The 17,611-nt window shown below is 36.6% G+C and overlaps 2 protein-coding genes across 2 annotated transcripts in view; both read left to right on the top strand.

Moving 5' to 3' along the window:
• LOC127864683 (uncharacterized) overlaps positions 1–17,611 on the top strand; it is a 335,102-nt gene that overhangs the window by 101,029 nt on the left and 216,462 nt on the right. The gene's annotated exons all lie outside the window — the stretch shown is intronic.
• LOC127864689 (uncharacterized) overlaps positions 145–17,611 on the top strand; it is a 258,986-nt gene continuing 241,519 nt past the window's right edge. The window contains exons 1-4 of the mRNA XM_052404589.1: positions 145–618; positions 3,141–3,663; positions 4,680–4,890; positions 5,433–5,500. Coding sequence (XP_052260549.1) covers positions 4,864–4,890; positions 5,433–5,500 — 95 coding nt within the window. The 5' untranslated portion in view covers positions 145–618; positions 3,141–3,663; positions 4,680–4,863. The remainder of the gene's footprint in view (positions 619–3,140; positions 3,664–4,679; positions 4,891–5,432; positions 5,501–17,611) is intronic.

Below are 17,611 nucleotides of genomic sequence, written 5' to 3'. Positions count from 1 at the left end.
CAGAAAGGCAGTAATGACTTGACTGTGAACACAGAGCACAATACATCCATGCTGACACAGAAAGGCAATAAAGACTTGGCTGTGAACACAGAGCACAATACATCCATGCTGACACAGAAAGGCAGTAATGACTTTGCTGTGAACTCAGAGCACGATACATCCATGCTGACACAGAAAGGCGGTTATGACTTGGATGTAAACACCCAGAGCACAATACATCCATGCTGACACAGAAAGGCAGTAAAGACTTGGTGGTTAACAGCCAGAGCACAATACATCCATGCTGAGTTGCTGACACAGAAAGGCAGTAAAAACTTTGTTGTAAACACTAACAGATCCATACATCCATGGGGTGTGCCACAGACGCAAATTATGCCCACCATTTTGAACAAGGTGCTTAAAGTTAACACGTCTGGTTTCTGTTATGAGCACTTAGCACTCCGAGCCTAAAAGGCCTCACATTGAATTGATGCAAGAGAAGGCTTTGAAAAATAACAGCAGTTTTGTTTTGTGGTCCAGTACGCCCTTCGACTCTCAACCTTAAGAAAGCAGAACTCAAACTCGGCTCTTAGCAATATCAGCAAGGCCAGCATATCATCTCAGCTTCTTGAGCTTCAGGTGAGACCTTGCAGTGTTAATTATTTTGTTGAAATTGGGGCCGAAATTCAGTCCCATTCTTATCTCAAAAAGTCTATATCCATGATTACTGGCTTAAGTTCTTAATTCATGGTTTCCGGGAAGAAAAAGAATGTTTTGATAGGTTGCAACATTGAGTTAATCAGAACTCAAAGTCAGCCTTTGGCAATATCAGCGAGGCCAGCACATCAGCTCAGCTTCTTGAGCTTCGGGTGAGATCTTACAGTGTTATTCATTTTGTCGAAATTGGGGCCAAAATTGAGTCCCATTCCCAATCTTAAACAGTTTATTTTTTCCATAATTACTGGCTAAAGTTCTCAATTCAAGGTTTGACCCCAAACAATGGTTTAATAGGTTACAAATTGAGTTTGTTTCTTTATGCATCTCTATAAGTTGAACCTTAGTGCAATTTATCTTGATAGCACTTATTCTCAATTTTTAAATTATGTTTAGCAAAAACTACAACCATTTTCCCAATTTAATTCAAAACACTATGATTTTTTACGAATTGCTCAATCCAAAAATGGTTAAAATAAACTCTGAACAGAGCTAACCCCTAGTTATAGCACATTTTAAAGTTTTTATCAAAATAACTGGCTTATTTATACCCCCACAAACAAAGTTTAGGGGGGTATATAGGAGTGAACTTGTCTGTCGGTCTGTCTGTCGGTCCGTATTAAGTGTCCGCTCTCTAATTCAAGTAGTTTTCATCCGATCTTCACCAAACTTGGTCAGAACTTGTATCTACATGATGCTTAGGCCAAGTTCGAACATGGGCCTTGCCGGGTCAAAAACTAGGTCACGGTGTCACTTAGTGCGTTTTAAACATTCAGCACGATGTCCGCTCTCTTATTCAAGTATTTTTCATCCGATCTTCACCAAACTTGGTCAGAAGTTGAATCTGTAGATAATCTTAAGGCAAAGTTCAAACATGGGCCTTGCCGATTCAAAAAAACTAGGTCACTGGGTCACATAGTTCGTTTTTTAACATTCAGCATGGTGTCCTCTCTCTTATTCAAGTAGTTTTCATCCGATCTTCACCAAACTTGGTCAGAAATTTTATCTAGATGTTTTGAAGGCCAAGTTCGAACATGGGCCATGCCAGATCAAAAACTAGGTCACAGGGTCACTTAATACGTTTTACACATTGAACATGGTGTCCGCTCTCTATTTCAAGTAGTTTAAATCAGATCTTCACCAAACTTGGTCAGAAGCTGTAACTAAATGATGTGTAGGTCAAGTTCGAACATGGGCCATGCCGGGTCAAAAACTAGGTCACAGGTTCACTTAGTGTGTTTTAAACCTGACCGTGTTGTCCGCCCTCTAATTCAAATAGTTTTTATCCAATCTTCACCAAAATTCGTCAGAAGTTGTATCTTGATAATGTCTAGGTCAAGTTTGAATATGGGTCATGCCAGGTCAAAAACAAGGTCAGTGGGTCACTTACTGCGTTTTGAACATAACAATGTTGTCTGCTCTATAATTCAAGTAGTTTTCATCCAATCTTCACCAAACTTGGTCAGAAGTTGTATCTAGGTGATGTCTAGGTCAAGTTTGAATATGGGTCATGCCGGGTCAAAAACTATTTCACGGGGTATCTCAGTGAGTTTTAAACCTCACCATGTTGTCCGCTCTCTAATTCAAGTAGTTTTCATCCAATCATCACCAAACTTGGTCACAAGATTTATCTTAATGATCTCTAGGCCAAGTTAGAACATGGGCAATTCCGGGTCAAACTTGGTCAGAAGTTTTATGGAGATGATCTTAAGGCCAAGAAAGAACATGGGCCTTTCTTGGTCAAAAATTAGGTCAAGGGGTCACTTAGTGCGTTTTAAAAATTGAGCATGGTGTCCGCTGTTTTTTGTGAAGATGACATGCAAAATATTATATGTTAATGCGGCATGTGGGGGTATTCGTCACGTCTGTGACAAAGCTCTAGTTTGCTTATTTCACTAAGTTTAATTACTATTTTGAACTCACATCTATTGTTTCATATTAAATGCCATACAGTTGTATTGTCACACATTTAAAGTTGTTAAGTCTCAGGTATAAGTCATAAACTGTCACATTAAAAGGTGTGCAGACTCAAACTTAAATATGTAGATTGTAACATTTAAAGTTTTGTTGTCTCACATTTTAAGTTGCTGAGTATCACATTTAAAATTATGTAGTCTCACATTTAAAGTTCTATAGTCACACAATTAAAGGTGTACAGTCTCACATTCTAAATTGCTCAAGTAATGCCTGTTTTTGATTTACAAAAAATAAATATATCACCTTGCTACAAACACAAAAATTTCAATTTCAAGTTGGTGCGCGTAAAACATTGATACTACGTTATTCTGAGTTCTAATTAGTGAAAAATTAATTGCAATATTCTAAATATCAATTATAGGCACAATGTTTGGCATTTAAAAAACAGGTCTGTAAGGTAAGGTGTTGCAAGGCTTATTCATGTGGCACTAAACAATCCGGTTTTAGTTTACTTTCCATTTCCTTTTTAGTGAACTTAACTAGCAAACATGACAAACGTCATTGAAGTGAAAGTCGATGACAACCCCCTTTTTGCACAAATACTACAATTGCTTAAGAAAATCAGCACCAAGACATCTTGCGTCAGACTACCAAGCCTCCTATCAATATCTCCTCCCATGTTGGCTACATCAACACTTCCAACAGCAGAGCCTTGGTGAGTTCACTTCCGTCTCGGCATCGATGTCGCTTAGCAACAATTGGATGATGGGCGTCGACAAATTAGGCCGGACACGTCGCTCAAATTGAAATGATCTGATCCAACAGGTAGAGCAGGCGTTGCGTGACACGTCCGTTAATGTGACTGACCTCGATATGTTGTTCTTGAATAATGTGAACCTTAGGCCTGGAGAGCAGTATGCGATTGACGCCATTCAACAAAAGTTGTTCTTGGCAATTCTCAGGTTTGGGGTGGCGACTTCAGTGTCAGGACTTGCTCCATCTCTGTCTATGGCCCAGTCGCAGCAGCAGCAGCAGCAGCAACAAGAACAATAAGTAGTATCTTAGCGGTGTTCTGGGATATGGGGCTTCATGTATGTGCTTAAATTGTCATCCCAGATTAGCCTGTGCAGACTGCACCTACATAAAGTCCTATTAAATTGTCATCACAGATTAGCCTGTGCAGACTGCACATACATTAAGTTCTATTAAATTGTCATCCCAGATTAGCCTGTGCAGACTGCACATACATTAAGTACTATTATAGTGTCATTCCAGATTAGCCTGTGCAGACTGCACATACATTAAGTCCTTTTAAAGTGTCATCCCAGATTAGCCTTTGCAGACTGCACATACATTAAGTCCTATTAAATTGTCATCCCAGATTAGCCTGTGCAGACTACACATACATTTAGTCCTATTAAAGCGTCATCCCAGATTAGCCTGTGCAGACTGCACATACAGTGACATCCCAGATTAGCATGTGCAGACTGCACATACATTAAGTCCTATTAAAGTGTCATCCCATATTAGCCTGTGCAGACTGCACCTATTAAAGTGTCATCCCAGATTAGCCTGTGCAGACTACACATACATTAAGTCCTATTAAAGTGTCACCCCAGATTAGCCTGTGCAGACTGCACATACATTAAGTCCTATTAAAATGTCATCCCATATTAGCCTGTGTAGACTGCACATACATTAAGCCCTATTTTCCCAGAATGAGGCTCATATACTACACTTAACATCAGTATTTTATGTGACTGAAAAGTTCTTAGCATCAAATGGGAATTATGTGCTTTTAAATTGATCACACTTAGTAAATAAAATGCAAATAGCACTTGATCTGATATCAATTTTAATCATAGAAGGTCAGGGCATTAAGTTTTGTATATTTTTGACCGAAATTCAGCTCCTGAACCAAATGTTTATCCTTGCATAAAAATCTGCTTTAATAGAATTGTTAAATTATATTTAATTTTAGTAAAATAATTATGTAAAAGCCTGCAGCTTCAGCTTATTTTCTTCATTTATTTTCAATTTTTATTTAAATTCCTGGATTTTGTTTTAAGAGCCTGTTCCTACAGGAACCCATGCAATCATAGATCGGTACCTAGCTGAACAACAGGCTGTCTGGTCAGCTGGGCCCAGACGCCCAGTGACACTTCCTGGCCCAGGACCTTGGGGGAAATGCTCAACTAGTCCTACCTGCAGGATAGAGCCACACTGAACCTGGGGCTCCATACTTTCTTGGCCATGGGCCAAGATATCCTCATCAATAAGGTAGGTTGGTAATGTAATTAATGATTTATAATGTGCAGTGTTTCACTCCAAATTTCAATTTAAACAGTTTGCATGTGTTTAATATTGATATAACTTTATCCTGGCTGCTAACTTAAACAAATCATTTATGTAAGTATTAAATATTTATGATAGCTGCCATTTGTATTGCCATGAAAGGGCTCAGTGGGGAGCATACACATGTGTCCTTGTCTGTAATTCTCCCCGCCCTTCCTTTCATCCTTCCTTATGTTCGTCCCAGCTTTTTAGTGTTGCATGTAACTTAATAAATATTGGTTCCTGAGGGACACAAAATGTTTGTATCAAGTGCACAATATATAGAAGGCTATGTTTGTATCAAGTGTTTAGTTTATATCCCATTTGTATCAAGATCCTTCAAACATAATATATTTCTTAAATATTTTTTTCTCAAACAATATTGATTGACTTCTTATATAACTGATGCCATTTCAGAATGCATTGAATTATTTGGTTTACAGGGACACATTCCTGGGATTCCCTAAGGTCTTTCTATCTGTTCACAGAGGTCTTATACTCACAAGTTCAAGCCCAGTGAGCGATGTTCACATTATCAAACTCTGCATCTCAATAGGTAAGTCGCCTTGCCATTGCAAAAGAGGCCACTGTGGCAAAGCATTCAGGAGACCCAGTCTTAATAGCTTAAACCTTTTGATGCAATAAAGCTTTCACAAATACCCAATAGGTAAAACCCAATACAAACTGGGTTTCTGCTATTCAATTAATTGACCAGTTTATCTAATCTAAGTTTAAGGGTTCTGCCACAAACTACTGTATCTTATAAAGAAATATGAAGAAAGTGCACAAGTTGCAAGTTAAACTCTCAAATTTGCATTTTAAATTTAACATTAAGAGTTATATTAAAACTCAAAACCACAACAACAACAACAACAGCAAACAATTTATCAGCAGGTACCAACATATCTGACTCTTTCACTCTTTACAAAATCATGTTCCATATTGACTGTAAGTATGGTTCTTAAAATAACATTGAATTACGAAGAGGGGTCAGTGATGTTTTAGTTTAGGGGGTATATAGGAGTGAACTTGTCTGTCTGTCTGTCTGACGGTCGATCCGTATTACGTGTTCGCTCCCAAATTCAGGTTGTTTTCATCAGATCTTCACCAAACTTTGTCAGAAGTTGTATCTAGATGGTGTCTTGGTCAAGTTTGAATATGGGTCATGCAGGACCAAAACCTATGGCATGGTATCACTTAGTGTGTTTTAAACATTCATCATGTTGTCTGCTCTCTTATTGAAGTACTTTTCATCCAATCTTCACCAAACTTGGTCAGATGTTTTATTTAGATGATCTATAGGAAAGAATTGAACATGGGCAATGCCGGGCCAAAAACAAGGTCACAGGGTCACTTAGTGCGTTTTACATAATGAGTTGGTGCCCGCTCTCTATTTCAAGTACTTATCATCCGCTCTTCACCAAACTAGGTCAGAAGTTTTTTTATACATGATCTCTAGGCCATATTCGAACATGGGCCATGTCGGGCCAAAAACTAGGTCATGGGGTCATCAAATGCGTTTTACACATTCAGTTTGGTGTCCGCTCTCTATTTCAAGTACTTATCATTGGCTCTTCAACAAACTTGGTCAGAAGTTTAATCTAGATGATCTCTAGGCAATGTTCGAACATGGGCCATTCCGTGCCAAAAACTAGGTCGCGGGGTCACGGCTGCGTTTTACACATTCAGCATTTCAAGTTCTTTCCATCAGCTCTTCATGTGGGGGTGTTGACAAAGCTCTATTTTTAAAGTTAATGGCTTTTTCAGAGAGTATTAAGTGTGTTGCCAGGGTTGAACCAGCATTTTGATACTGACAATTTTTATGAAATGCTAGTAAAGTCTTAAAAATTGTCTTAATTAACACATGACCAACTTAATTGCAGAGACCCGGATAGCAAAGCGTTGGTTTGTTTTTGAAGCATTTGAACCAGCAACAGTCATCATTGGAGTTTCTGACATGTCTATGGTGCGGAACCCTCAGTCTATGAACATCATAACAGCACATGAACCAGCAGTAGTCATCATCTCAAGATTCTGGTATATCCAAGGTACAGGACCCTTAGTCTGTACAGATCTTGCAGAACAAACTTCAGATGAGTGTTCTTGTCGTGTCGATGTTTTTTACATGCTCGTAAGTTCAGAGATGTGTGAGTGCATGTAGATGTACATTTGTCCGGCCATATGTACATCCAGCTGGTGGATTTGTATGTCAAGTCTAAACTCAAAAAGTATTGCTTCTAGTGTGATTAAACCAAAGATATTTGCCATTCTGTGAACTTGCTTACTTGTGTATTTTGGTTCTTTGTCTTTTAAATTAGTGGAATTTTGAGACAAAAGCAAAATGTTGGTGCATGATGGCAAACCAGTTTAACTATTTATTATCTATCATTAATTTATAAATAGTCTCAGGACCATCATTGCCTCAATGGATTCAAATCAGATTAGTTGTACATTCTGAAATACCAAGTGCTGTGCTTGTTCTTGATTTGTCATCGGTATAAAAATAAATAAAAAACTGACGTCCACAGTAACGGGTCTTTCTTTTTTCAGATGCAATTTGAGGAAATCAAACCATCCAATCAGAAACACAGCCTGTTGCAGCAATTGTTAACATATTGACCCCAGTCAAACCTAAGAAGCTCAGAGTTACATACTGTTTTAAATGTGCTAGTCTTCACATACCTCCTGGTTTGTTCAACACTTACTCTGAATCTTTGAATGTTATGACGGGTGAAAATGAATGACCTTGTTCAGATCGAAATTGCAGAATGACACATCACAACAATTCAAGTGGAAAGCCACAAAGTCATGTCAACAGCCACATGTTGTATGTTGCCAGCCAAGTTGTATTAAAAAACACAATAGCTTACGTTTTATGTTATATGTGACCAACCATGTAATATTCATACAAAAACAATAGTTTATGTTTTAGGGGAATTGTTATGCTGTCAGTCTTTATGTTGAAATATTGTGTTCAATATAGCATGTTAAGTATTTTAAAAGCATGCATATTGTACGTATATGCAATCTCTTTGTCTATATTATGATATCACTACATATTGTGATCCTGTTAATGGTAAACTAATGGGAAATACACTTTTATTAAAGACTTTCAAAGTGTGACAAAGCTGTTTTAATGAGGTTGGTAACTTGGACAACACTAAAAAAATATTGGAGTAGTTTCATGTTATAAAACATGTTTCAGTTTTCGGTTTTTTACCGGTTTTATATATAAGCTAGATAAAAGTAGTGTAAAGAAAGGTTAAGAAGTTTTACGCTTCATCTTTTTCTGTTTATCAATCTTTCTAAAAAAATACTAGTAAATTTGCTCATTCGGGTCGGTATTCGACCAAGAATCTTGTTTAACAGCAATCGTGGAAATCTAAATAAATTATGTGCACACTTATGTAATGTACCTAAAAGTATTGATTCTGTATTTACTACCAGTACTTTGTTGATTTCAATGGATATTGTTTGTTAAATAGTCGAGAATGGCTCTTGCATTTTTGGGAATACTTTAAGGCAAACTGAAAATTTAAAAAATAATAATTTTTTAGAGTTTTATGAAAAATGGCAAAAGTTATAAATGTTAATTTATGTTGTTAGATCATAGACTTAGATGCTCATAAGTGTTTAAATTTATTTTCGGACATAATAGTTTATAATGCTTTATATTTGTATATGCATATGAAGACGACCAAAATGTATCCTCTTTCATCACTGAGTATCTTAATCAATATCTCTTGCAGTCTTGGTCACTGCATACATCGTAGAGGTATATTTTGACATTTATACACAGAGCAACTGTGAAACAATAGTATTTTAAATGTACATTATTTATTTATTGTTGCAATTTTTATAAGATAAACTCACTGTTTACATTAATTTGTACAAACCATAGTCATAAAAATATTGATTGTGTGATTCCTCATATATGTATTAAACTGTTAAAATAATGCACAGTAACAGATTCGGAAGAGAAAACTATACTCAATGAAATATAAACACCTTGTTATATCAACTGCTTTTAATTAAGAACAACTACTTAAAATAAGTTTAATTTTGTTTTACATTATCTAAAGAAAATTTAGTACCTTGTTATTTGAAATCAGTCATTCACAAATTAAGGAAGAGTGTTGTCATATGCTAACAATTGTCAACTAGAAATGGCGCGGCAGAGGCCGACGCGTATCCCCACGCCGAATGTTTGACCTAGGTGTGCCCCAGGGTTGGTAATGGGGCCATGCATAGCTGAGATTGACCGTATTGTCATAAGAGAAGTTCATCATCAATTAGAAGTGAATTGGTGTAGAAATGAAGAAGTTATAGTAAAAGGCAATTTTGGGTGGGTGTGACATATGTGGGCAGGGCGCCCCAGGGTTGGTAATTGTGCCATGCATAGTTGAGATTGACCGTATTGTCATAAGAGAAGTTCAGTATCAATTTGAAGTGAATCAGTGTAGAAAAGAAGAAATTATAGTAAAAGGCAATTTTGGGTGGGTGTGGTCTATGTGGGCGGGGCCCCAGGGTTGGTAATGGGGCCATGCATAGTTGAGATTGACCGTATTGTCATAAGAGAGGTTCAGTATCAATTTGAAGTGAATCGGTGTAGAAATGAAGAAATTATAGTAAAAGGCAATTTTGGGTGGGTGTGGTCTATGTGGGCGGGGCGCCCCAGGGTTGGTAATGGGGCCATGCATAGTTGAGATTGACTGTATTGTCATAAGAGAAGTTCAATATCAATTTGAAGTGAATCGGTGTAGAAATGAAGAAATTATAGTAAAGGCAATTTTGGGTGGGTGTGTTCTATGTGGGCGGGGCCCCAGGGTTGGTTATGGGGCCATGCATAGTTGAGATTGACCCTAATGTCATAAGAGAAGTTCAGTATCAATTTGAAGTGAATCCGTGTAGAAATGAAAAAATTATAGTAAATGGAATTTTTTGGTGGGTGTGGCCTATGTGGGCAGGCGCCCCAGGGTTGGGATTGGGGCCATGCATAGTTGAGAGTGACCCTTATGTCATAACAAAAGTTCAGTATCAATTTGAAGTGAATCCGTGTAGAAATGAAAAAATTATAGTAAATGGAAATTTTTGGTGGGTGTGGCCTATGTGGGCGGGGGGCCCCAGGGTTGGGAATGGGGCCATGCATGGTTGAGATTGACCGTATTGTCATAAGAGAGGTCCAGTATCAATTTGAAGTGAATCGGTGTAGAAATAAAGAAGTAAATGTAAAATAACCTAAAAAAATGAGTGATAATTTCTGACGCAGCCCCACCCCAACCGCTATAACTTTTGACCCAGGGGTCAGATCAAAATTCCAAATAGTGCAGGGTCGCACATATGCTCATAGCTACCATGTGTGTAAGTTTCAAGGTTCTAGTGCTTTTAGTGTAGGAGGAGATAGTGGCCAGGACGGACAGACAGACAGACAGACAGACGGACGGACGGCGGAGATAACCACAATATCCCCACCTTTTTTTCAAAAAGCGTGGGGATAAAAAATGCAATTGTCTCTATTTGTTAAGGTAGAGAGCAATAGTATTTGCTTAACAAAATAAAAACAAAGATGTCGTCTTTGTAAGTGTATGTGGAATAAACACTTATGTTTTTGCTTAAATTAAACGTGAATGTATTGACGTATTGCTGATAATAAAGTTTGACTTTTTATTAGTTTTGTAACAATGTGTTTGACCTTTTATGTTAACATTCCCACAATTGATGTCAGTGCAGTGCCTTCAATGGAGCCATTTTCTGTAAATCTTCCACTGTTAAAGTTCAGCAAATGTTTTAAGACCAGATTTCCTTAAACTTGAAGTTGTTTATATTTAACATTTTTTGAATGCATGAAACATGTTTGTTACGTTGTAGAATAGCTGAAAATAGCTGAAAATAGCTTGATGTTTGTAAATTGTGTGACATGTTGATCAAATTGATACATAGAGACCAACACTCATTATGCGTTAATTTCTATGTTTAGCTAAACAAAAAATGTTACCAAACACAAATATAAGATATATTCGTAAAACCGTATCAAATGCAATTTGAAATATAATGTTTAAATATGTTTGTCGACTCCAAATAAGCATTTTGAATAAGCAAATCAATACATTAATAATATCTATGGAAAGTACACTTAGGCACTTTTCAATCGCTTGTGTACTTCATATTGATCAGGGTCTTTCTAAATTCATGCATGATTTTTTATGCCTATGTCTGAATTGTGTAAATATCTGTTATATAACTGTGAAAAAAGGATTTTTATATTAAAAGTTAAAATAGTGTATAAACTGTAACCGGGCATCTGTTGCATTTATTGTCGTTTTCGTATTAAGACAAAGCTCACTACACTTATGCTGTTGTTTTTGTCCACCATTTCTATACAAATTGTTGTATGTAAATAATTTAACATGTCGATGTTGGTAATAATGTATTTCCTAATCTAATATTGATGATGCACTCAATAAAGTACATATCCATTTATGTGGACTAGTATTGTTTAGTGATACTTTGACGGGGAGGGCTTGACAACAAAGCTGATAAATATTTGTTCTAAATATGTTTAATGTATACATGATCTAACTTTGTGTTTGAAGTTTGAAATGATTCAAAATGTTAAAAGTTAGTATTATCAATACATGTATTCTATTCGTAAGTATTCAAAACAAACAAAAACTTCGACAACAAAAAGGAAGCGTATTTTTATCATAAATGAATGTGGATGTCTGAATTTTAATGGCGTTTATGTAAGTATTCCACTTGCATGTGTACTAATCGAGTCACCGTTGGCACATGCTAGTGTACATATCCCAAACAACCTTAATTAACATAACGACATAGTCACATAGTTTCAAAAAGTCACTTCCATTTAGTAATCTTCATAATATCTTAAACGGCTTGAGAGACATCGACCGCTGGAAACTGCGCGTTTAAGTTTCCCGCGCACTGCGTTATCAGCAGACGCCGCTAAAACGGCGTTAACAACCTCCATGTAGTTTCTATAGGCCTCGGTTTCGCGTCTAGTGACGTCGTCGTGCTGGTAAAACACCAGCCGGTCCGTGTCTACCAGAAGTCCCGACTGTAAAGCTTTTGACACATCCGCTGTAGTACGAAATTTGACGACCCAGCGGGATTCGACACCTGGTCGCGATGACCGGATATCGAGGGGATCGAACTGTATACTTCGCACCGGAACGTTGAGTCTGTATTGGTTACTGCACCTGTTCGTGATTTAATTTAATAAGTAGTGGTTGTAGTAGGGGTAGTAGTCATAGCAGCAACAGCAGCAATAGCGGTAGACGCAGTAATAGTAGTATTACTGGATATACTGGGTGTTGTAGTAGAAGCATTCTTTATTTAATTTTCCTAATTATTATTATAAGAAGTAATACTAGCAGCAGCAACAGTGGTTATTGCAGTTATTTCTATCGTATTAAAAATTCTATTCTCTTACGCAAGATGAAATTTTTTAAACTGAACTCCACATATAAACGCTACAAATCGGTATAAAGTAAGAACATGTAAACCTAGATTATAAAACTCCAAACTTTCGGAGCGTTAGGATCGCGCGCTACTTTCGTACGCCTTCATTCCTTATTTACTTTCATTTTTAAACCCTTTTTTTCTATCGTATACAGAATTCTTTTCTTCTAATCAAGATCTAGTTTTAAAAACCGAACTCCAATTATAAACGCTACAAATCGGTAAAAAGTACTAACATGTTAACCGTAAATCTAGATTCTAAAACGGTATGATATTTGCAAAAGTTAAAGTTATAACTCGCTGCCCAAATCAGAAAAAAACTTTATATATATATTTATATATCTGAAAGCTACGAAACGTAGGCTCTCTTATGATATATGGGTACATCCAAATGTATAACATCGGCGCTTCGATGTGCGCTAATCGATAGCTACCAGTCAAGTGACTAAGTTACGACACGGTTAAACGCGCGGGGGTAAAACATAAAATGTTTATGTATTGTGTTTAACGCGCTATAAATCCATTAATAACAACGGAAATTAGGAAAAGAGGAATTAATAAACAACGAGAAAACGTTTAAACCAATAAAGTCGGATGGTTAGTTTTTGCATACAATTTAATTTACTACATTAAGGGTCAAATACTCGATTCAACTCCTGTCAATATTCGATCCGTGGCTAGTACATATGTAGTTTATAATTATACAATGATTATTTACTCGTTATGAAGGATATAATTTAATCAAGGTGCGTCTTTGCGACTCGGGTACTACTTAACTGTACCCCGGGTACGCATTAGTATACTTAAATGTACCCCGGATACGGGAATTCAAGCGCTAAATTGATCGTGGTCGGCTATATTTTTAATATTAATAATGTTCATATTTATGTCAATATTCTGAAAAATAGCCACTATAGTATCGATACTCCTGCCTTAAAGGCATGTTGAGTTTTACTTCAAAGATAATTTTGTTTAGTATTCCGTAGCGCGTTTTACGACATCGGATTTACGGCGGGCATAATACTCGGGTGCAGTCTAAATTGACCAATCGACCATCACCTAAAGTATCATCAGTAGCTGGTAGATACAACTTAAAAAAAATTCACCAACATTACAGGACTAAATAAGTTTCGTTGTTTGAGAACATTATCAAAAACTGGACATACAGGAGGTTTTTGTGTGACGTCACAAGAGGGGTTTTCCGTTACTAAAAATAGATTGGCCGTCAACTTCTCGATCGCGGCCAATTACATTGTATCAGAGTAAAGGTCGTCGGAAGACTTAATACTTACAATTTCACAAAACAAAACTATAAATACTCGTATTCTTTTTTAAGTAAGACTTTAATAAATGATATTTCAAAAATTATAAAACATACAATAATTTGAATATTATTATAAGTGGTGTGGATGCGATAGTGTTATTTTTCATCAGAGATTGAAATTTAGTGTAAGGGGTGTATTGAATCAGTTATAAAGCAAAGCCCTTAAATAGCTCAATACATTTCAATCTTGAAATGTAGTTTTTAATTTTCTTTTACATTGAATGAATTTTCGTTTCGTTTACATTGTCTTTGCATGTACATGTATATTGAAAACTCTTCTCTAGTGATAATGAACGATACAAATCTAGTATTTTATGATACCATAAATCTACACATTTAATTTATTTTACGCAAGTATTTTATATCCGTATAATGACCAAACGCGATTGCTTGTTTTCATGATGATGTTTCGAACACTGCAGTAACGCACGATCTTAACACATTATAGCAGTGTTTACATAAGCAGGTACCCGTTAAATACGTTAATTGTGTAGCAGTAAATTTGTAAAATATTTTACATGTATAGTTATTAAACACTTTATTGTTATGTTTAAACTGGCTAATATATATACTTAATAGTTCCTAGCAGTTAATCCATTTCGGACAAATTTCTATTTTCAAATATTTTATTAAAGCAACTGTTAGGTTTTTGACTTAATATGCCAAGAGATGACATGAAGGTATCATAAATTGTGTTTAATGACCAGACACATGTGGTTTATGCAGAGACCCCATACAGAGTCATACAAGTATAGGTCCCTGGGTTTATTACACACTGTTTTCATAGTTATTGTCTGGACAGTATCCGATCATATCGAGATAATCAGTTTGTGATAAACAAAGGGGCAATTAAACACTGGGTTAAAAATGCTGAATTAAAGAGTGTCAAAACTGGTGTGAACAATTAAATAAAAGCATTTACATTTATCAAGAGGATTTAGTTAATCTGTAACAAGGCAAGTTTTTACAGACAAATAGTTTCAAAACAGGTTCTATATGTTGATTACATAAATTCAATCAATTTGTTGTTTGTTTTCGTCCTTATTTGTGTTCGTTCAATGGATTCACTTTAATTTGAAAGAATTTCAAGTTCTGAGTATTTTTTGTTCATCAAAAGGTTCGCGAATATGATTGTAACCTTATCACGATGCGGTTCATCACATGCAAACAATAGCAGAATGGCCGCAGTTTTGACGGCCAAAATTTGAGCATGTGCAAACGTGACGTCATTATCGGAATCTCCATAACCTCCTATAATGTTAAAAAGATGTGGTCGAGTAAGTGGAGTCTTAACCCTTTTTTAACTTCGAGTGGGCCAAGTTTTTGTTGTTCAGGAAACTGAAAACTGCGGCGTTCGGACGACTGGGTGGTATGCCACTGCGCATGTGCAGACTCGGGGCGATCCTGTCGATGTTGTCACTGCGCATGTGCAGACTTGGGGCAATCCGGTCGATGTTGTCACTGCGCATGTGCAGACTTTGGGCGATCCGGTCGATGTTGTCACTGCGCATGACATTGGCGGCCGGGCAAGCTAGATCGTCCAGCGTTGCCGCGTCACTGAAACTAAGAGGGCTGGACCGGTTTAAGCGGCAGAAAACGGTATGAAAAACATAGTTACGTAGCTAAATTATTGAAGAAGAAAACGATCATACAATTTGAAGGGGCGGACATTTATCAAAATGAGGCAAACATATTACATGGAAACGCGTGACAAAAAACACTGCGTTAATTTCAAATACTTGCGTTGTAAGTGAAAAATAATCTTATGCATTTCCTTTAATAGGTAAAGTTACATAACAAAATGTCACAATTAGCTCGTGCGCTCAGCTTTCGAAACATTATCATGCATGTGAAACTCGTGTTTTGAGTACAAAATCGATGCAGATAAAACAGAGTGTTCAAAAAACGACTTTTAACATGAGTTTATCATTAATTATTATTGAAAAAACAAGGCGCCATCGTTGACAGGGGTCGCCATTTTTCATATAATAACGCTTTTTTAAGATAATTACTATCTGATACATTTGCTATTCATTTGAACTGATTTAATTAAAGCATTGCATCTATTTTGTTTGACGAGTATACATAAAATTGTTAATTTTATTTTCAAAAATTTCATTAAATATAAATTTTATAGAATATATGTTAATTGGCCTGTATAACGGTTTAGAATTTTTCGGTTGTTTTTGTTTTTTGTGTGTAGCAAATCCAATCCGCTTCAATGGAAATTTGTGTAATAGGAAGCGTCATCTTAACGAAAATCCAGGTAAGGCGGAAAGCGGTTTCCCTGCTTAGCCTGTGCGAACTGTACAGGTAAATCTGGAATGACACTTAAGGCGAATGCATTAAGCCTAGAATTCCCAGAACGAGCATTGTAAAATTTCATCGGGGATGGGAAAAAGGGAAGATTGTTTTTGTGCAGTGCTATTTCCAATATAGCGCCCGATGGATAGATAAGTAATCTAAACATACAGGCTGGCACCTGAGAGCGAACAAACGATAAACAAACACCCAAAAGAATACCGTGTGAAAGATTTATAGCGAACATCAATCATTTACTTATGACACGTGATACTTACATCTGAGGATCAACAGCGCCCCGTGCCACGATCCCGCTAGGTGCGTCCGGTTTCTGTGGGCTCTCCTTCCGGGATCGCGGTGCGTGCGTACTACAGGCGCGGTGGCAGGTGGCATCATACACGCAGTCCGGGTCCAGCAAGAGGGTACTGGGCCGGAAACCAAGAGCGAGTAACTTCTGTTATTGGAAAGGACTGACTGGCTGCTGAAATATCATAAGTCAGCTAACTGCACATGGTCGGAGCGGATATTTCACAAAAACAAAGTTTTTTGATTAATTAAGAAAATCGTGATAAAGAAGAAAATGTCTGAGTAGTGATTGCGAAAAACTTTTTGTTGCACTTCTATAGGAAAATATTTTTGTAGCAATGTGAAATTTGTTATAATAAACATGTCACTATTGTCTCCATTAATTACATTTTTGCGCTGACAATTATAATACCTTTATTCGTAATTCAGTTTAGTGTTTGCATAGTTTGCTCAATCAATTGAGACAAATCCTCCATACTGACATATTAAAGTAATCGCATCAGTTATATCCTTTTTGCTGATCGAAAACTGCTTCGAGCTTGTCGTTAATTTAATAATTTTAAGCGTGTTTATGTATATTATTTGCAGTCAATTACCTATAACGAATCTCAATAATGTTGACTACATCCGTACGTATTGTACTTGTTGAAACGAAAACAAATAAGTGTAAGAAAAATTATAATGGATCAAAATGACGTCGTCGCATGCTGTTGTTTTTATTAGAAGGACAATGTGTTGATCGGAGACATGATCGTAACCAGTGAAATATTTGATGCTCGAAACCAGTAACATGTCTGAACAGAAAAAGTCGAGTCTGTCTTAAATTACAAGGCATGCATCGATGTCTTAAGGGGAACGGAGAAGCTGGCATACGAGTAAATTCAGTGTTTTAATTCAATAGCTTTGTGTAATCCATAGATTCGTCATAGCAGACTTGTAAAATGTGTACCATCTAAACGAACCAGCAAAATGATTGAGCGCATATTAATTATTAAAAATAAGAAATTTCCTAAGGTTTCAAAAGTTGCCTTGGTAATTTCTTATCAAATTTTGTACCGGAAAATTACAGTAAAGGCTTGAATTTATGCTCACTGTTATTTCACATTAATACAAAATAATATCCTTAAAAAAGTAAAAAGTAAATTATTGTCAGGAATCGAAACGACTTATTGAAAGCAAGTTATCAGAGAGGTCGAGACCTTGTTATTGTACTCCGTCCAAAATCGCACTGTAACTAAATATGAAACCCGAACGGAA

This window comes from Dreissena polymorpha, chromosome 1 (genome assembly GCF_020536995.1).
Source record: "Dreissena polymorpha isolate Duluth1 chromosome 1, UMN_Dpol_1.0, whole genome shotgun sequence".
Taxonomy (NCBI): domain Eukaryota; kingdom Metazoa; phylum Mollusca; class Bivalvia; order Myida; family Dreissenidae; genus Dreissena; species Dreissena polymorpha.
This window is presented reverse-complemented; position numbering and strand designations above follow the sequence as displayed.